The sequence below is a fragment of the Cavia porcellus genome, unplaced genomic scaffold, assembly GCF_034190915.1.
Source record: "Cavia porcellus strain 051 isolate PalLab524CR breed Dunkin Hartley unplaced genomic scaffold, mCavPor4.1 scaffold_1, whole genome shotgun sequence".
In the NCBI taxonomy this organism is placed as follows: Eukaryota; Metazoa; Chordata; class Mammalia; order Rodentia; family Caviidae; genus Cavia; species Cavia porcellus.
The window spans coordinates 219,372,919-219,395,094 of NW_026947484.1; the positions used below are offsets into that span (position 1 = coordinate 219,372,919).

The window sequence follows — 22,176 nt, forward strand, 5'->3', positions numbered from 1 at the left end:
TACATTTACAACCAGCTGATCTTCAACACAGACATTATGAATACATACCTGCAAAAGTCTTTGGTAAAAGGTTCAGGGAAAACTGGATATCCATATGCAGAATGAAATGACTTCTCTCATGATAAAAAAAATTAACTAAAAATAGATTAAAGACTTAAATGGAAGACCTGAAACTGAAAGATACCAGAAGGAAACAATGATGAAACCTCTGATACAGTGGACTGGATGAGGATTTGTCTGGATCAGATCTCAAAGACGTGAAAAACAAAAGCAAAAAATAAACAAATGGGAGAAAACATTTGAAATTTATACATCTGATAACAGGTTAGTGTCCAGAATATATAAGGAGCTCACTCAACAGCATACACACACAAAAAGTCAAATTATCTTTTAATGGTTTAGATCTAAAATGCTAACATGTCTCCCAGAAGCCTCATGTGTTCAGAGGTTGGACTTTTGGAAGGTGACTGGATCATGGGAATGTTATACTCATCAGTGGGTTAATAAATTAATCCACTGATACATGCATAGATGAACGTGCTATTAGGAGTGGTGCCGGGACTTGGAAGCATGTGTCTTTGTCCCTGGCTCCTTCCTCTTTCTGCCTCCTGGCTGCCATTATAAGCAACTTTCTTCCACATGACCTTTCATCATGCTGTTTCTGTCTTGGAGACAGCTAACCACAGACTGAACCCTCTAATACCATCAGCCAAATAAACTGCTCCTCCTTAAATTGTGGGTATCAAGTTATCTTGTCCCAGCAATAGAAAAGTGCCTAATACATCTTACTTAAAAATTGACAATAGATAAATTTTTCTCTAAAAGAATATAAAAATGTCCAAGAATCCCAGCACTTGGGAGCTGAAGCAGGAATACTGTTGCAAGTTTGATGCCAGCCCTGGCTACATAGTTTAAGGCCAGCCTGAACTGGGACAGTGACATAGACATAGTAGGACCGTGAATGAAAAAGTAAAAACAAATAAAAAATGGCCAAGAGGTGTATAAAAAATGCTCAACATGAGTAATCAAAATGCAAATCATACCCACTGTAAGATATCACCTCACTCTGGTTAGAATAGTTGATTTTCTAGAGAAAAATGGTAACAAGTACTAGGGAGGACATGGAGAAAAGAAACCATTAACCAATGTTAGTGAGAATGTAAACTGGTATAGTCATAGGAAAAAATTATGGAGAGTCTTCATAAAATTAAAAATGACCTATATGATCCAATAATCTAACTAATGAGTATATATTCAAAGGAAATGAAGTCAGTAGATTGCAAAGACATCTGTACTGCCATGTTGAAACTCTATCTGGTAGGGCCAAATGTTGGCAGTAAAGTAGTGAATTGGCAGGTCAGTGCTGATAAGTAGTTTATATGTTTAAAAATTATTCATGCATATGTACATAAAGAGATGTATACAAGTACTCATTAAAGAAGTATTTATTATTGAAAAAGTGAGGCCATTCTAAATGGCCTCTAGTAGAGTGTAAAGAAAACTGATGTTCTTATGAAGCAGAATATCATACAGGGCTTTAAAATAAATGAATTGCAAAGAATTACATGAACCAGAATGGATAAATCCTGAAAACAACTTTGAGTATAAAAAGCCAGTTGCAGAGGAATAACAGTCAGCTTTTGTTGCTGGCACAAAATACATGACATACACACCTTGAAGGAGAAAAGATTTATTTTGGCTGAGTTTCAGAAGTTTCACTCAAGGTTGGTTGGCTCCAAGGCACAAACAGCACTGGCAGGTGGGCATAGTGAAGAAAAGCTGTTCAACTTACGGCAGCCAGGAAGCAGAGAAAGAGAAAGAGGCTGGGGGCAAGAGTATGTCCTCCCGGGTTAAGACCTACTTCCTCCAAACGGCCGCCTCCTGACAGCACATCCATGCATTCACCCAGGCACGCATCGCTGCAGTGATCCACCGAGGAGGCGAACTCCCCTGTTGAACCACCTTGTAAAAGCCCCACCTCTCAACGCTGCTGCACTGGAGATCAATCACTCAATAGATGAGTCTTTGGAACACTTCATATTTAAATGTAGTATTTAAGGGATATTTCAAAGCATGCATGATACATATTTATGATATAAAAACAGATGGAAATGATAAAATTCAGGATAGTGCCTACCTGTGGAAATTAGCAGGGGAGGATCAATTACATCCATTTTTTTAAAAATGAAGTGTTACAAAATGTTGAGCTTTCCTTTTTTCTTTTAGCTAGATGGATGGATATAGTAAGGTTAGACTGTTCTCTATACTTGTCAATTATATGTATTGATAATTTTTATATTTTTCTATGAACCCTTATAATTACATTTTAGTTAGTATATCAATCATAAAATCATCTGTAAAGTTATAAATGGATTTTTCAAAGTACATGTCATTCTACGGATTTATCCTCAAAAATAAAACTACACGATGACAGTTTATATTCTCAGTGAATTGTCCATTTTTTCCCTCTTGAGACAGTTTTAGAGTAATACCAGCTACCATTTATTCAATGTATAGTAAGTGCTTTCCATATAATATTTAATTCCAACAACAACCCTGTGAGGTAGATGTTATCCACCCTTTTCAATGTGGAGCATGACGAGAGTAAATAGTGTGCTGAAGATCACACAACCAACAGTCAGTTCAGAATTGGAACCTGGGTGTCTGTGGCACCAAAGCCTAGACTTTTTTTTAAAAGACTGTGCTATAATAGAGCTTATTGAAAGACGAGGCGGCAAACATGTTCCCTGTGTATAAAAATTTCTGGCAATTCAGAGAGGCCCAAGATACAGACATAATATGAGACCTTTACTCCTTTTTCTCATCTACTTTTTATTCCTTACTCTTTCCCGTTGTTATAGTTGGAATCTTACTATCCACCCACTTCTATAAGATATATAAGGGGCAACGGAAAAAAGGAAGTGTTTAAGATTACAGTAAAAAACACAATTGGTGTTAATGCCCATCAGAGTATACCTCCTCACTCTGAATGATGGGTTAAGTGTGTTCAAAGTGAGGGGGAGTATTCTGATGAGGATTAATAGTGATGAGTATTGACTAATAAATTTAAGACCACATTTTTCAGTCATTCGTCCTATCATTCCTTCCCAGCTCTCTGGGTCTGTACTCCTCCAACTTTCCCCTCTTCCTTTTTCTAGAATTTCCCTTTATGGAAAAGAACTCTTACTAGAACCTAAAGTACCACTTTTGCAATAGTTTTATATCTGAAACAGAACATAGGTTGAAGAGTAGAGAGACACCGTACTCCTGCTAAAAATCAGTATATCTACTATCTCTTTCCTTAGGAATCATTGATACTCTTTTAGACATAGCTATCAGAATTTAGTTTATTGATGATTGGCAATGCTAATAGTGATGGCAGTGCTTTTGGCAGTTTTAAGTTAAACTTTTTAATGAAAACTGTAACAATAAAATAAAACTGTGATAATGAGGTTTAGATGAGAGAAGCTGATTCCTCCAGACTATGCTTTCTTTCTTTTTTTTTTTGGTCTTTTTCGTTTTTATCGGTACCAGGGATCGAACTCACGACTGCCTGCTTGCAAGGCAGGCACTTAGGCCGCTGAGCTAAATCCCCAGCCCCTATCCTCCAGACTATGAAAGTAGAAGTTCACCATCAAGAAAAAACTATAAAAAAGAAATGTTTTGGATCAGAATTTTAAACATTAATACTTTACCTAGTTGTTATCTGTATTGTTGCTGAAGTTAAGCTTTGTTTGTAATGTTCTAGAGCCAAAAGTTTGCTCACTGTTTTGGCTGCTCTTATGCTGCACAGAAACTCTTTAACAAGAGCTGTCGTAGGAGAGTCCTACACTCAACAGAAAGAATTCATTTACTCTAACTAGAAAATATTCTATTAAATTATAATTAATAGATATAGTTTTTTTGTTTAGAGGCTTTAAAAGGAATATAGTTGTGTTGGCCTAGATGAGCTTATAATTCAACCCTTTATGGTGGTAAGTTGTTTACATTTACTTTGGAGATTTATGTATTTATGTTTTACCTTCTTTATTTTCTAAGGAACTGGCATTTGATCCATATGAATCGTATGCTCGAGATATTTTACGACCTGGTTTTCATGATCATTTCCTTAGTCAGTTATCAAAGCCTGGGGCAGCACTTTATTTGCAGGTACAGTAATTTTTAAATCAAAATGTACTATGTCCAAAAAGTAAAATTCAAAAAAATTAAATCATCTTCTTTTCTAGTCAATAGGCGAAGGCTTCAAAGAAGCTGTTCAATACGTTTTACCCAGACTACTTCTAGCCCCTGTTTACCACTGTCTACATTACTTTGAACTTCTGAAGGTAAGCAAACTCATGTTCAAATATGAGAGATTTTTGGGTTGCTTTTTGCTGAGAGTCCAACCAGAGACTAAACACGTTAGGAGAGCACTGTAATGCTGAGCTTTGTCCCATCCCCAGCCTGGAATGAAAATTGTTACCACTTCATTTGTAAATTATTACTTGACTATCTGTGTGTACTAGTTATATCCATTTTATTTTTCCAGTTAAGAAACAAATGTAAATAAAGCTCCAAAAGAGTAGTGTATTTTCTTATTTTAGCAGTGAATTTTAAAGTAACTGTCAGATTTTTTTCTTATCTTTATTATTACCTAACTCTTTCTTAGATTTACATATTCAGGTCTCCAATTGGGACCTCAGTAGAGTAATGGACCCATTACTCTAAAGGATGAGATATGAAGATAATGCTGAAATAATAGGAAAGGTTAATTAACCTAATTTTCTTTTTTTCAACTTTTTTTTTTTTTATATTGGGGTTTGAACTCATGACCTCCCACTTGCTGGGCAGGCACTTTATATCACTGAGCTAAACCCTTAGCCCCTAATTTACCTAATTTTTATACTCAAGTTTGCAAAATATCTCTGGTAAATTGCCTACTTTAGAAGCAGTGAATTTGTAAAATCTGATTAAAAATTCCCCTTTTCATTATAATTCAAAACAGTCAGAAGCACTGATCAAAAGGAAAGGGTTTTGACTTTTTTCCCCTACTGACACTCAAATTAAAGAAAGAGGAAACCTTAGTCTATACAAACTATAATTCAGTAGTGTAGCTCAAAGTCATGTTCTCTTTATCTTCAATGAACTAGTCCCAGAAAGACAAAACAAGACATGTATTTGAATTGGGAAGCAGCCATTGGCCTTGTGTGCTGGCTCAGGATCAGTTCCCGTGGATGGAACCTGACACTGTCTCCTGTGGAGAACCTTAACTAAGAAGCACTTACGAAAGGCTTTTATCAGTCATATTTTAAACTGTAATATTTTATTTTTCCCCACCACTTAATAAACTCTTAGAGAGCTTAGTCATTTTATTTGATAAATTTTAAAAATTTAAAAGGCATACTATCAGTTCCTTCATTAACTACACTAGAAGATGAAAAGTGAATGCAGCTCATTTTGTTTGTGTTGTAATGCTTTGCATAACATTTAAGCAAATAGACTGACACTTAAGAAGTTAGTTATTTCTGATTCACTTTGACTGTTGAACAAGGGAGAATGTTTGGTTCACAAAATCTTTTCATGAATCATTGAGAGTTGGTGGTTAATATTTTGCCAGTTAAAACTGCTTACTGAAACTTTTTTAAGAAGTGCACTTTTAATGGGAGGGGAAAAAAAGACAAATCAAGGTTATCATGTACAGGTACAAATCCCACTTGATGAATGTGATCATTGTATATACCTAAATTGTACCAATAAACTTAATTAAATTCTTTTAAAAAGTACAAATGGCCACTAAATGTATGAACAAAGAATATACTTTTACCCAAGCTAAAGCCAAACAAAAAAGCCCTATTATTTCTTTAGCCTTTAAAACAAACATTTTTTTCACCAAATAAAAAAACGGTTCAGTGTAATTCTGTTATATTACTTAGAAATTCATAGTGTACAGGAATTAACAAGGACAAAAATAGACTCTCTGTAATGAATAGTTGCATGAATATAAGATTCTTGAATTTAATAAAGTGGCAAAACCCATCCTTACATTTCCTTCCATTTCCCCAGATCTCTCTGCATCATAGTAACTTGGACTTCATTCCATTAAATTTCTCAAGTAGGAATGTTTGAACTGGCAAAGGGGTAAGGGAGTTAAAGGGTAGTATTTAATCACTAGGCAGAATTACAGCATTATTAGCAATCTGTTCAAGTCAGAAAACAACATACCATGTAAAAAGAATTCATTGTGATAGCCACAGTCTTATGAAACACAGTTTTGTTATGTAGAGTCCTGTGTAGTATTTTCTCCAGTAAAGAGATTTTTACCTAGCCTGTACTAAAATTCTAAAGGATTCAAAAGACTGTATGCAACTCCAAAGCAGTTATTAATTAATAAATGAAAAAAAAATGTTGGATGTGGTATCAAACACCTGTAATTCTAGGATTCTGGGAGGTTGAGGCAGGAGGATTGAAAGATCAAGCCCAGCCTGGACAACTTAGCAATTTAGCAAGATGCTGTCTTAAAATACAAAAGTTTAAAAAAGTCTGAGGGTGTCACTCAGTGTGAAGGCCTTTGGGTCAATCCTCAGTACTACAAAAAAAAAAAAAAACAACAAACAAAAAAAACTTGGTAACAGTTTAGAACCTAATCACTTAATAAGAGAAGTTATTGCTTGAATTCAGGCAATTAAAATTTCTAAAGTTGTAACTTGTCATAATATACTTTTATACAGTAAGGGTATCCTTCAGCAAGTTAAAAGATTTCTGATTTAAAAATGTATATCCCTGAATCACATTATTGCCTGTTATCGATAGCTGTCTGCTCAATCCACTCTCTATTGTGTATTCTTTCAGCATGAACAAATGCATGGCTCATACTTACGTTTAATCTGTGTTTGTTGGTATGTTGCTGACTTAAATATTTTCACTGAACAGTATTTTCAAGCTTATTTTCTAGGATGCTAATATCATGACACACTCCCAAGGGGGAGGATGCCAGAGGGCAAACGTTGGGAAGCACTGTATCATTGCTGATACTCCTAGAGATATTCATGTACATTAGTATACTAAGTTTTACAAAACTGCACAGTAAAACAATCTAATCATTTCCTTGGATTTTTCAAATCAGTTATATCATGGAATCTATTTAAAATTCACTGCATTTATAAAAGTATTGGGCAACTGGAGGCAGCAAAGGCTTGTGACATGAGTGACAGCTAGAAACTGACCACGGTTCAGGAGTAGAGTGGCTTTTGAAAGCTGATTAGACTATTACACGCCTGCTATTTCTTCTCATGTTCTAGCTCAACAGCCTACTAACTGTGTAGCCTGAGACAAGTCACTTTTTTCTTTTTGAGCCCTGGTTTCCTTATTTATGAAATTCTTATTATCACCGAGTAGTTCTGTCAACCAAAATATACATGTAAAAGTACTTCATTATGGTAAAGAACATAAATATTGAGTACTGCCCTCTGAGTAACTAATTTAATTAAAGATACCATTGGACTTGAAAAAATAAGTAAACATTGAATATTGTCATCACTAGAACTTTTTCTTGTTCTATAGAATTTTTTTTGGTGGAGGGGAGGGAGGGAGGGAGGCAGAATGTTGCTGTGTAATTCAGGCTGGCCTTAAACTCTCAATGATCCTGATTTCAGCCTCCTAAGTGCAGGGTTTATAGCTGTGCACCCGGCTCTGTGCAGTCTTAAACTTGACATTTTATTCCCTATCCCCTTCACCATACCTTCCTTCTCCTACCTGCCTAAATCTGTACTTTTCCCTGTGTTAGCTGTCTCTGTTGAGCAGCTCAGGTCCCTTTATCAGAAGCCATTTCACCACCATTAATTCTTTACTGTCCCCTAAATGCGCCATCCTCACAATTTGCCTCCAGAAAGGACTCTGGAGACCATCGTATTGAGTCCATTCTCATGAATGCAGATTGCCTAGTCAAAGCCCTGAGGTACTGCAGTGGTCTTGCCTGGAGCTCTTTATGTGGTGCCTTTACATTTTGAAATGCCCAAATTGAAAAGAGCATTTGGTTTCCTGTCATTTGTAACAGTCTAAATTCTTCAGCTTTGCTGAAGCTATCTCTGCAGCTTCCTCTCTCAGTATGTAGTCCAGCCTACCTTATGCTGTAGCCAATTAAGGATTTCTTAGTGGCCTTGGTGTTTAGAGTTCCTTTTATTTGCATGCCCCTCCCACACACGTTTATGTGGAGTTTCTCTTCTTCAAACGCTTTGTTATCTGGGAATTTCAAAGGGTTTGTTCAAGTGCTTCCTTGGTTGGCTAGGCTGACTCTCTCACTGAGTACGCCTTCTCCACACCTCTGTATAGAACCTGTCCCAGTCCTGCCTTGTCATTAGCATGTGTGCTCAGTGAGGAATGGAACCAAGCCCTTAGGTATCTTTACATTCTCATTCCTAGCACTGCTCTGAGATTTAGGCGTTGGATAAATGCTTGTTTAAAAATGAATGCCAAAAACACCACGTTTTCCTTAGAATTCACATAAGTGTGTGTGTGTGTGTGTGTGTGTGTGTGTGTGTGTACGCGTTTTCAGTACAATGGATCACACAAAGCTGCATCTCTAGCCCTTTCTATATTTTTTTTCATTTTGAGACCAGGTCTCACTAAAACTTGCCCAGGCTGAGCTCAAACTTTCAATCCCTCCAGCCTCAGATTCCCAGAATGCTGGATTACATGCCCAGCTATAAATGTAGTATATTTTAAAAGGTATTTATCTGTACATTTTATATCATTACATTTATTTTGAGAACTTAGGATGCCTTAACCTTTACGATTTCAAAAAGTAAAGTTCAGCTGACCATAGTATAAGACATTCAGACTCACAAAAACAGAGTAAAATGGTGGTGCCTGGAGGCTGGGTCATGGTAGGACTGAGGAGATGTTCATCAAAGGATTCAAAATTTTACCTAGATGAGGCATAGTAGTGTGCACCTAGAATCCCAGCACTCAGGAGGCTGAGTAGGAGAATTGTCTTTAAAAAAATTTTTTTAAGCTAGGAGAGGTATAAGTTCAAGAAGTCTAATGTTTATCAGTCACTAAAATTAGTAACAGTATATTATATGGGTTTTTTTTTTTTTTTGGTTTGCTGTTTTTGAACAGGGTCTCCCTCTGTAGTTCAGGCTGGCCTTGAACTATGTAGCCCATGGCCATCCTGCCTCAGTCTCATGAGTGCCAGAATCACCACACTAGACCTTGGATACTCTTAAAAATGGCCAAGAGTAAACTGTCAATGTTCTCACCACAAAACAGTTAGTGGTAGTGCATATGTTTAGTATCTTGCTTTAGTCATTCTAAATGTGTATATATATACACACATCAAAGCATATGTTGTATGCTATGAATGTGAAATTTTTGTCAGAAAATAAAGGACAGCGTGACTACTGCTATTCAAGCTCAAAAAATACTTTTTCAGCTAAATAAGCAGTCACTCTAATTTGAAAAGTTAATGTTTTATGAGTTTAAAAAAACTTTATACACTTTAGAAAACTACATTGCTCCAATAATGTGATTTTTTAAAAAATTTATTTATCTATTTATTTATTTTTGGTACCGGGGATTGAACTCATGACCTTGTGTTTGCCAAGCAGGCACTTATGCCACTGAGCTAAACCCCAGGCCCCAATAATGTGATTTTTCTATGTGAAGTTTAATTTGCTTTATTAAACAAACTTAGACTTGTTTCTCAGGACAGAGTATACATTGACCAGTATTATAAAAGTTAACGAATCACTACATGTGGTTCAACAAAAATGTTAACTTTTTCTTAGCTGTTTTTTTTTTTTTTTGGTCTTTTTCTTTTTCATCAGTACTGGGAATCGAACTCACGACTGCCTGCTTGCAAGGCAGGTGCTTATGCCGCTGAGCTAAGTCCCCAGCCCCTTCTTAGCTGTATTTTATCTCCCCAAGGTACACCCAGACAAACATTAGAAAAAAACCATCCAGGATTATTTTGAGCTAATTAATTCCCCCAAAGAATTATCCTATTCATCTCTAGTATGCTGTATCTGTGTAGCTCAGGGAAAAGTAAGTTTTTCTTATTTTATAAATCTGTTTGAAATCTGTATTGTAAAAAATATACAGTAATGTTTTAGTTTTCTAAGACTGCCATAGCAAAATATCACAAACTGAGTGGCTTCAAACTATAGAAATTATTTCACAGTTCTGGAGTATGCAAGTTTGAATGAGAATACAGACAGGGCTTACTTTTGCTAAAGAATCTAAGAAAGAATCTTTGCTGCCTGTTCTTAGCGATCTGTGGTATTCCTTTGACTGTCTTTGCCTCCAACTTTCCATCAATTTCTTCTCAACTTCACATTATTTTCTGTGTTTCTGCATCCCAATCTCTCTTTCCTTTCTGTACTTACGAAGACACCAGGGCAGTGGGTATAAGGTTTACCCTAACCCAGCAACTTGATCACACTTGCAAAGATCATATTTCTAAATAGGGCTTTCAAAGTCAATTCAGTTATTTGGGTACTATATTTAACCAATCACCAGCCTAATTATTTAAATACAGGATGACCAAAAACTGCATTTTTTGACTAATTTTGTAAGATAACACAACAGGAAATAAAAACCAACAGTTTTATCAAATTTATTAAATAGAAGAATACTGGTTAGAATGACCTGCTCAAGTGATGCTTGGGACAGTCAGTACATAAACAACATGCTGCCCAAGTGATATTCAGGTAAACGGTTAAAAGGTTTTCGGACAGTCAGTGATGGATTCTGCTCTTGCCTATATGTGCCACCATGTAAATGGTATTAATTTTATATGTCATTTTAGTTTCTAGAAATAAAACATAGGAATTCATATATTCCCATTTTTAAACAAAGGAAAAACTAGTCTGTGTTAACAGATAAAATTAACTCCTATCAATTGCATCAAGCACAATTTATTTTATGTCTAAAATAATCTTGAGTTTCATTTCCTAAATATCATTGTGAATATCTTTTCCCTTGACAGCTCCTTAAGTTTACTGCCATCTGCCTTCCAGGGTTTTCTGGAAGATACACAATGCATTTTGCAAGTGCCTGTTGTAGATATAACATACACACTAACTACTGCTCCTCTACTGGCCTTTTTTGTTTGTTTGTTTGTTTGTTTGTTTGTGGTTTTTTGTGAGGTAACACTGAGAATTGAATCCATAGCCACTCTACCACTGAGCTACATCTCCAGGCTGACTGTACTGTACTATTTTGTATTGTAATTTTGAGACTGGGCCTTGCTATGGTGTCTAGACTGGCCTTAAACTTATGATCCTCCTGCTTCAACCACTCAAGTAGTAGCTAGAATTACAAATAATGTGCCACACGTGCAGCTCTCTCTGAGAGACACACACCCCCTCCACACCCAAGTCACTGGTAAAAGTGGCTTCCTTCCTGTGAGAAAATAAATGTTATCATATCTATAGCACGACAGTTTTCACTGTACTTTAGAATATAATTCCTTGGATTAGTTGAGGTTAAATACAAATTAACAAATGGCAGTGTAATATTAGGGTTTGATTTAAAAAAAGAAACTATTTAAATTAGCACTTGTAAAATTAAATTGCTGCTAGTGTACAATCTTATTAAATAAGCACTCCCAAAAAGCATGGTATTGAATATCACTGGTAAAAAGAGAGTACTGCTTTGTTGAGTTTCATTTACATACTAATTGGTGCTGCTTTGTTTTGGTAGCAACAATAAACTACGCCTTTGATAACAGCATGAATTATTCTGTACCAGTGTCCACTTTAAATCAACTGTTAACTAAAGAAGCAAAGAATGCTTATAAGGAAGGGCATTTATTACAATAAAGTTTATTTTAGATGTTTATCTAAATTTCATCAAAAAGATTTTAGGATTTCAATATATTTTAGGGGTTTATAGTTTTTAAAATATTAACAATATTTTAAAAGTACATTAGTCAAATACATGTCTAATTGGATTATTCTTTTATAGTTTTTTTGTTTGTATCAGAATATTATTTGATCTACATATGTTTGCCTGAATTAGTAATCCAGTATAAAAAATATCAAGGACAAAATAGCAATTATCTATTAATGTCAAATGTTTAAAATTGAAAAACTGCCCAGTATCTTATTGACTTGACTATCTCCTGACTTTGAGTGATTAAACTCTCAACTCAGTAAAATATTTCATTCTTCAGTGCTTCCATTAAGTTGCTTTTTATTAATGTATACAGCTTTCAACTTCATCCACTGCCTTTTACACTTGATAATGGTAACCATTTGTCCCCAAAAATCTGCCATGTGAGAGGCAAGTAGTTTAACATTATAGAATAGGAAAAACTTCGAGAGATTATCAAGCATCCAGCCTTCAGCCTACCAGTAATGTCCACTTAACCTAAAACTCTTGTACCTTTGCTTATGTGCCAAATCAAGCCTTTTTAGCTAACCATAGGGAAAAAGCAATGCTACAAGTAAAAGTTATTGTTTTAATGCTTATATTTTTAAAATTTCTTATCTTTTAGAAAATAACTTTTATCATTTATCCATTTTAAGTTGGGAATTACAATGTATAGATTTTTTTTTACTTGACACATCTGAGACTGAGTATTTTTCTAAAACTATAGATATCTATTGGAAAGTGTATATATATATATATATATATATATATATTTTTTTTTTTTTTTTTTTTTTTTTTTTTTTTTTTGTACTGAGGATGGAACTTGCAACCTCGTGCTTGCCAGGCAGATGCTTAGGCCACTGAGCTAAATCTCCAGCCCAATAAATTTTTAATTAGTATAAGAAATTTGGATAATGAAAGCTGAATATTAATAGACATTGCATTATAGTATTACTTTGAAATTATTTGAACATTGAAGTATTTTAAGTTTTTTTTTTTTTGTCTTTTTCCTTTTTATCGGTACCAGGGATCGAACTCACGACTGCCTGCTTGCAAGGCAGGCGCTTATGCCGCTGAGCTAAATCCCCAGCCCCTTTATTTTTATAAAAATAGTTTGAGACATTAAGAAATTTGTTTACTCTTTACAAGGGTTGTGTGTATGTGTGTGTATAACTGATTTTTATCAATTAAAACAAAAAAGGGAGAGGGTCTGTTGATTTTAAGGAATTTCCGGCAAGAATGCAAAATCATTAAAGTACTAATATTTGTAATTACGTCAAATATTTTATGGTTATATTTCTCAAGTGTCTTTCTTTATGACAGGAAGTAGGTTTTCTTAGGTAAATGAAATTCATCATAGATAGATGTACGAAATGTATCTATTAATAAAATTATTTCCTAACTTTTTGTTTTTAGTAGCTAGAAAGAGATTCAGAATTTTATTGAACTACTGTCACTTATCGTTCATACTTTATTGCCTGCTTGAATTAAAACTACCTTATTGTATTGATAATTAGCAGCTAAGGATGATTTAGTACTTTTAAAATACAGAGTTTCTCCCTGGCATATGTAACTACTTCCACAAATGAAAAATGTGGTTGAGTTTCATAAATGTATATATTCCTAGTTTTTACTCAGTATCTTTTTTTTTTTTTTTTACTCAGTATCTTAACATGTAGATATTGACAAAGTTCTTCATGACACTAATGTCACCTCTGCAATAGAACAACAAAGACAACTTGTATTTATATTGTCTTACCATTTGCAAAATGCTTTGACCTCTCATATCAACCCATAAAATACACACAAGTTTTTTATAAACGTCTTTTGGGAAGAGAAAAGTGAGACTCAGAGATCAAGAAATTTGTCCTAGGGCAGTTGTGGCAAGAACCCTGAGAACCTATGGCACGCATGCTGCAGCCAGCTGGCTGTTACCACTGACGGGTCTAACAGGTTGCCCACCACTGCCCTAGTGTCACACAAGTAGTCAAAGCTTCCTTTCCACTGTACTGCATTCTCCTGTACCTTTATCTTCCTTATTATCATAATAACCTACAAGCATAATTAATATAGTGCTCAGAAACCTAAAACCAAATTCTACACTTAAAAATTTAAAAAGTCCTGTGATAAACAGCAAGATAGTTTGTCTTTCATTTCTTTTCAGTAACATGCAGCTTGAGAAACTGCATAATACTGTGTGTCACAAGATGGACTACCCTTTAACACTGCTGCTTTTGCTTTGTTTTTAATATGGAAAACTTGACTGCATGTTAATATAGATAATAATACACAAAGAAAAATGCTTTTTAAAAGAATGGAATTTTGACATTTAATATTATTGTGGAAGAAAGAGATAAATGAATTTTATTTTTATCCTTAAGTAAAATGGAGCTATTGTTTTGTCCCAAGCTGTTTTAATGGTTCAGATTTGTCCTTTTGGTTTTACAGCAGTTAGAGGAAAAGAGTGAAGATCAAGAAGACAAGGAATGTTTGAAACAAGCAATAACAGCTTTGCTTAATGTTCAAAGTGGTATGGAAAAAATATGTTCTAAAAGTCTTGCAAAACGAAGACTGAGGTGAATATTCCCACTTTTTAAAATATCCTCCTTCTCACCCTGAATATAGTGGTATAAATTCAGGGAACCCAGTTCCCGCCTCAAGTAAACAATGAAGAAAATAGTTTTAGTGACAAGCTTGGTCTTTCAGAGGAAGTGACATCAAAGCCAAGAGAATTTGTTATTGTTTGAAAAACCTTTCATATTTGTGCATTTTCCTTGCATACTCCCAGACAAGATCTCCTGAGAATCAACTGGTAAGCTAAAGAAGAGATAGAGAAAAATGTATCGGGTAGATTTATGTCAGCTCATTGTTTTGTCAAAGTAAAGTAAAAGCTCATTGTTCCGTAGTGTCCTTTATTTTAGGGATTATATAACTTGAGGCATTAATTCAGATAACCTTGCTTCCACTTTGTATATGTGCTGCTACTTTTTAGCTCTGGGTCTTGTCTATTTAAACATCTAAATAATTTATTTTAATCTCTTAAACTACTTTTTCCCACCATGTTGGGCAACTTTTTAATATTTGTCATTCTAAATAGTTAGTAGCCAAGGTAGAAATAATCATTCTGTAGCTGAAATGATGGGGCTGAATTTTGTCAGTAGTCATTGTTCTTTTTAGAGCACTGAAAGAAAATTCTGTGTTGCTTTAATTTCCAAAATCGTGTAATACTAATATTTGGGGAATTAGTGAATGCCTTATATGTGACTTCTTAAAATGTGCTTTTACCCTATTCCTTGTTTATATAACTCTAGATTCTCTTTCATCTGTGTACTAATAATTAATGTCTTTTTCCTTTATTCCCAGTGAATCTGCATGTCGGTTTTATAGTCAGCAAATGAAGGGGAAACAACTAGCAATCAAGAAAATGAACGAGATTCAGAAGAATATTGATGGTTGGGAGGGAAAAGATATTGGACAGTGTTGCAATGAGTTTATAATGGAAGGGACTCTTACACGTGTAGGAGCCAAGCATGAGAGACACATATTTCTTTTTGATGGCTTAATGATTTGCTGTAAATCAAATCATGGGCAGCCAAGACTTCCTGGTGCTAGCAATGCAGAATATCGTCTTAAGGAAAAGTTTTTTATGCGAAAGGTACAAATTAATGATAAAGATGACACCAATGAATACAAACATGCTTTTGAAATAATTCTAAAAGATGAAAATAGTGTTATATTTTCTGCCAAGTCAGCTGAAGAGAAAAACAATTGGATGGCAGCATTGATATCTTTACAGTACCGGAGTACACTGGAAAGGATGCTTGATGTAACAATGCTGCAGGAAGAGAAGGAGGAGCAGATGAGGCTGCCTAGCGCTGAGGTGTACAGATTTGCAGAGCCTGATTCGGAAGAGAATATTATATTTGAAGAGAACGTGCAGCCGAAGGCCGGGATTCCAATTATCAAAGCAGGAACTGTTATTAAACTTATAGAGAGGCTAACATACCATATGTATGCAGGTAAGAAATACCACGTTGCCTGTTACTCTGTTTTCCTGCTTCAAGCTAATTGTCTTTGCTGCTGTGGCAATTGTGCCTAAACTAGAAAATAAATTAATAGCCAAAGACTTCTATATTATTAAAGTTAATTTTCTATTATAAAACCAGTGCTTTATATTTCTTTGGAATTTTACAGTTCTCATTATTTCAAACTGTACAGTCAAAATAGGTAAGAAAATGAACTCACGTGGCTAATTGTCCCAGTAAGAAAGCAGCAGAAACAAAACTAAAATTAGTAATAAATCATCATTGGAGTCTAGGAAGCTTTTCATTCCTTTATCTCTGTTTTTCTTCTCTTTCTATTATTGAGATTATAATGCAAAAATTTACTATTCATGCATAAGTAGAATTGTGCCAGTAGCAAAGAAATATATGCACAGCATTGCTTTTTCTTGATTTCCATTCCAAAATGTATTAAATTTAACACCCTGGAAGCCATTTAAGTTTTTGGTAATTTTTTTTTTAATTACTGATGTTCCTTAAGAAAATGCTTTTTAATAAAATTTCATGTTAGGGCAGTTTTTAGACACAAACTTATCCAGAGAAGACAGAAAGATTACTATAGGCAGGATCAAGTGTAATGATAAGGAACATATGTAATCATTACTTGTAATTTTATTTTTTCAATGAAGTAACATGATCATCTGTTCTTTAACCTTCAACTTTTCTACATGGTAGGAAATTTGATCACTAAAATTTCATAAATTGGTGGTGCAATGGAAAGAGCACTGAATTTGGATTTGTACCTTTTACTTTGTTAGTCTCTTAATGTCTCAACACTAGTTTCTCTTTTGTTGTTGTGTTTTTGTTTTGTTTTGTTTTGTTTTGTTTTTGAGACAGGGTCTCACTATGCAGTTCAGGCTGGCCTTGAATTCACTTTGTAGCCCAGGCTACTCTCAAACTCATAATGACCCTCCTATCTCAGCCTAAGGTGTGCACCACCACATTCAGCAATACTATTTTCTCATCTCAAAAGTCAATATTAAGCTGGACATGGTAGTGTAAAACCATATCGTACCACTCCAGGAAGCTGAAGTGGGAGGACTGCAAGTGTGAGCCAAGCCAAGGAAACTTAGTAAGACCCTGTCTCAAATAAAAAGGCTGGAATATAGTTCAGTGTGAATGCACTGGGCTCAAACAACCAACCAACCAACCAGAAAGACTTCAACCTCAAACAGCAGCTTTAATATGTTACTGGAAAGAGTGAAATACTGGATGTGAAAACTCTTTGTAAATATAAATATAAATCTATTTTCAAAGAATGTTTGTTATGAAGGAATGTCATTCATTTAAAACCAATGTAAATTATAAATGCTGTGCTTAAATAATTGACTATGCAGTTTAAACTCCAACTTTATATTTCTTTTCTAAACATATTCCTATTCCATTTCTAGGAAATACATGTTTGTTAGGGAAATTTTTCTTCCATTTTCAAAGTCTAATAAGTGAATTTTCATAGCTCTTCACATGATATGGAAACTACCGGCTCACCTTCCAAAAAAAAGAAATAATCTGGATCACTTTTCAAAAAGAAATTAAGTTAAAATAATTTTTTGTCAGTGATCTCAAACCACTTTATAATGCTTTACTGTAGTCATATATTTCCTTGATAAGTAAGCCAGTATTTGGTTTTGGTTTTCATTTGACATGTAATTGCTCTTTTACCAGCTAGCCTTTTCTACAGTAAAATAATAGATTTCCCACAAGCTAGGTTTTTAAATTTGTGCGTTTTATTTCTTTTTACTTTACTTTTGTGCTGGGAATTGAACCTAGGGCTTTGCTTCCTACATGCCAGGCAAGTGCTGTATCATGAAGCTGAGTCTTTTTTTATTTACTTTGAATGGAGTCTTACTGAGTTGCCCCAGCTGGCCTCAAACTTGGGACCCTCCTGCTCAGCAGGGGTGACAAGCACGAGCCCCCACACTCCAAGGGCTGTCCCCCCAGTCCCCAGCACACTGGGTTCTCTAATCATATGTCACTGGGTAGTGTGTAAGCAGCAGCTGAGACATGTAAAATATGGTTAATAGAAGACTAGACTGGGATTCTAATTTTACTATTATTTTTCACCTTGAAACTTTTGTGGTTATTGTGTTCATTTTATTGAGGCAAAAATAAAAAGTGAAAGAAGTTTAAAGCATAGGAAATTTAACAAGCTGCCAAATATTTGCATGAAAAATAAACAGACTATTATTATCCTTTTTACATACAAAACTATTTTGTACTGTTCTATACAGTTTTCAGTAATTACTATGATCTCCCTTTCCAGCTGATCTTCAAATTTCTCTATACTCTTTATGACCTAGAGTACAACTATAAAAATGTTTTACTAAATTACTTAAAATTGTAGCCTCAAGATACTTATTTCTTTGCCACTTATTTTTAAGGTTATAAAAACTCCAAATTGTTTTTCTTGTCCCATTATTATTTTGGCTTTTAAGTACTTAAAGCATACTAAATTGATCATTTTTATCCTAAACACTTTTTAGGGGTTGGGGTTCTTATACTACTTAAAATTAATCCTTAGCTTTTCAGCTATGTTTGTAAGGACATACACCAAACATACCCACCCACACACACTCCACACAACACACATATAAGAACTAACGAATTACTAGTGTTTGCTATCACAAAAAATAGTATTTGAGTGGAAATTTTTTAATTCCAAAATTTGAATCCAGTTATTACTGTAAAACATTGTTAATTATAAAAATGTTCTTTAAACTATATTTCATAGAATTGATTTATCACTATTAATACACAGTTGCAGAATTGCAATTAAGTATTTCCCTTCAGGAGAACTGTGTCTTTTATTTTTTGAGTGAGTACACTTTTAAGCAAACTTACCAGATAGTTATTCTGCAGTCATGGCAATCTTTTTCTTTAATGCATACAATGCTAGCCAAAGCCTGAGCACAACTCTTATGTTATGATACCATTAATTTAATTCTGATAATTTTTCTTTTTATGTATTTTTAACTTTTGAACAGAATATTTTGCATGAGTTTACTTATATTAAATACAATACTTAAATTTCTAAATTTATAGAACTTTGCCCAAGCTAAGTATTTTAAAACAAATTTGATGAGGCTATTTTAGTTTTTTTAAAAAATTCTTTCTGTGATTTCTTTTCAAACGTGAGTATTGGTTTTAGAAGTGGTGTGCCTAATTTTTTGATATTTTTCTTTCTGAAACTTAATTGAATTTTGAAACTTAATTGACTATTTTGTCATAAATGTATTATTCCGAATCTGCCAGCAGCTTTCAGTAGTTATGGCATATGATACACATAGATTAAAATTAACTATTAGCTTATTTGAGCTATACCATAAGGCCTATTTACTGAACAAATTGCTAACCATATATGATACAATACAACAGCTATTCTGTAAGGCCTGTTATTTACTAAATTTATTATTGCCAACATACAGTGTACTTTTGATAGAACATCTATGAACTCGGAAAATATGAAAGCAGTTATTTTTAAGGTCTCTCCCAACTGACATGGACTTTGAGTCCTCGCTACAATGATAACAGATACAATTACCATTTGTCTTAATAACTATTACTGCTCTATTCCTCACCTCCTGACCTTTTTTTTTTTTTTTTTTTTTTGCTTCCCCAAAGAAAAAAGGGATTTTGGTTTGATTAGTTTTTTAGTAGGTGTTTTTATTGGAGCACATACAATACAGGTTGTAGCTTACACTAAAACAAAAGCTAAAACTTGCATATTTTTCTTATATAGAATTATAATAAAAACACTATGTTATACATGAGAAAACAATAATGATACAAGATACCACTTACAGACAACTTTTAGATTATTATAGGTTGGTCAGACATTGTCATGAAAAACAGGAGAGTGGGATAACCTTAGTTAATTCAAACTTAACTGGCTTCGGCCAATTGCTTCCTTAATTTTTTAACAATAATTTACAAAAGGGAGTTATAGATCTCTAGCAAAGATTATCTGTGGCCTCACTTTTTAGACAAAAACTCAAGGCCCTGAAGGTTATGTGATTTGCTGGAAATCATGTCATCAATTAATTGCAGAAAGAGGTCTAGAATTCAGGTTTCTTGACTCAAATGAATATACTCTATACCATATTACAAATGATTCATTCAAGATGAATTTTTTGATATTCAATTGACATAATTTTTACTAAATTATGTGCTGAATAGGAAAAATTAAAAGTTGCTTGTTTTGAGGTATTAATAATGTAAATGCTTGTTTATTTGTGGGCAAACACAGTTCTACTATGGAGATATAGTCAGTAATTTTTTTTCTTACTGAAATAGGTAATAGATAAACTCTGACTAGAGATAAACTACCATTGTTCCACACAGATTTTAGGGGACAGATAGGTTTTGTTTATAATTTCATTTTTTAGACAAAACTCAGTCATTTTTCTATGAGTGTAGCCTGTTCTATAAAAGGTAAGCTATCTGGAAAAAACTTAAATTTAGGTGAATTAGAAAGTGAGTAACTTGTATAAAGAACCTCAACAGGATGTCATGTGGAATCTAAATTATAGCATGTTTCTTAGCTTATGTTTCTGGACATAGAGTCAATCACTAACCACATTTTGGATTCATCCCAAATGCTGGGGGTGGGGAATTACCCAGTGGAGTGGAACATTCTAATTATGGCAATGATACGAAGAGATTATTTCCTAACCTAGAGTAAACAAACACAAACTAATGTGCACAAAGAAAAGGAGTTGAGAGTAGGGATTCACTTCACAGAACTGCTGTAGTCAGTAAAATACAAATTAATTATGGAGACATAGGTAGGGAAATGATTGAGAGTGGCATGTTCAGTTTGATAATCTATTTTAGAAAAGTGAGATGACTTTGAGGTAAAGTATTGACATTATATGCTAATGAGGTAAGAACTGACACCATGGAAAATGAAAAGCTTTTGATATTGAAGTGTGGGAAAAGGGTGTTTCCTTTGTATAGTGAACTTCTTTTTTGTAGAAGATGGAACTAAAAAAACTTACGGTATTTTTTATTGCTGTTTTATGCATTTGTATATAAAATACCCAAATACCTGCATTAGATTTCTTTTGAGTTTGCATCTATTTAAGGTTGGTTTGGATATTTTAACTTTTTAAAATCTTTTGAACAATTTTTGATCTATAGGGCAGTGTTTTCTATTTTTAAACACTCTGATTTTTTTAAAGCATTTGTGCGTCAGCATAGCGTCTGTTTCCTTTTTTAAGGAATTCAAGAGTGATTGTTTATAAATCCTTACTGAGGAGCTTATTGTTTCTTGTAGCTTTTAAATGGCTGTATTAAAGGGAGTATTATCACATGAACAGACATCCTGATTAACACTGTTTTGCTGTGGTAGATGGAGGAGGGGTGCTCACATAAATAGCTTTTAGTGCAATATTTCATAAATTAAATTGACCTTTCCAAATAAAATGTCAAACTCAATCAAAAAAAGACCCAAGAAGAAGGACTGGATTTATGATCTCAAATCTAATAACTATATTGTGAACACTAGTGTAGGTTTAGTCTGAGTTCACAGAATTTTGAAGAATTATGTAAGAAAAATCACAAAGTTACAGTGAGGGAGACAAGAGACAGCTAGAAAGTCAACAGAAAATAATGACTACAGCTTATGTTTGAAATAACCTGGAACAAGAGCAGGGACTTCATGGTAAAGTTGGCAGGTGTTTTACAGAGGGTTGTAACACAGAGGAGGAGGCAGAAACTACTGAGCACAGTGGAAATCATAATGTGTGATTGAGAGTCAAATAGAAGTGTAATGTTACCTATGATGACAGATTTGTTTTTAATGCACAGAAAGATTTTGTTGTTACTCAGGTTGAAATCCATTAGGGAAAATGTTCGAGAAAGAAGTTTGTGAAATAACTTCACAAGCAAGTGATACCACATAAAGAGAAGGAAAATGTCAAAACAGGCTATGTTTTGTCTTCTCTGTGAATATTTGTTCGTGCTTATGTTTGAAAGCTAAACCTACTCTGACTTTTTGAATTTGTATATTTGCCTTCCATCTGTCTCTGAAACATTATTTTAGAATACGGATACATATCTGCTGCCCTACAACCAACCAGCAATATATCTTAGCTTTTGTCCGATAAATGGATGTAAGTATTTGATTTTCTAACAGTTATATAACCTTCCCTTACTGATAGGTATTTTTAAAATACCAAATTATCTTAACCTGTTACATCATCAGTAAGATAAAGGTCTCCAGTGGTTAATGTGGCATGTATATTGTACAGTCACTGAAATAGAG

At 34.1% G+C, this 22,176-nt stretch overlaps 1 protein-coding gene across 2 annotated transcripts in view; it reads left to right on the forward strand.

The window, feature by feature from the left end:
- Nucleotides 1-22,176, forward strand: part of Sos1 (SOS Ras/Rac guanine nucleotide exchange factor 1) — a 109,288-nt gene that overhangs the window by 57,699 nt on the left and 29,413 nt on the right. For both annotated transcript variants that reach the window (XM_063229521.1, XM_063229523.1), the window contains exons 7-10: nt 4,039-4,149; nt 4,227-4,325; nt 14,299-14,426; nt 15,214-15,869. In XM_063229521.1, the coding sequence (XP_063085591.1) occupies nt 4,039-4,149; nt 4,227-4,325; nt 14,299-14,426; nt 15,214-15,869 (994 nt within the window). The remainder of the gene's footprint in view (nt 1-4,038; nt 4,150-4,226; nt 4,326-14,298; nt 14,427-15,213; nt 15,870-22,176) is intronic.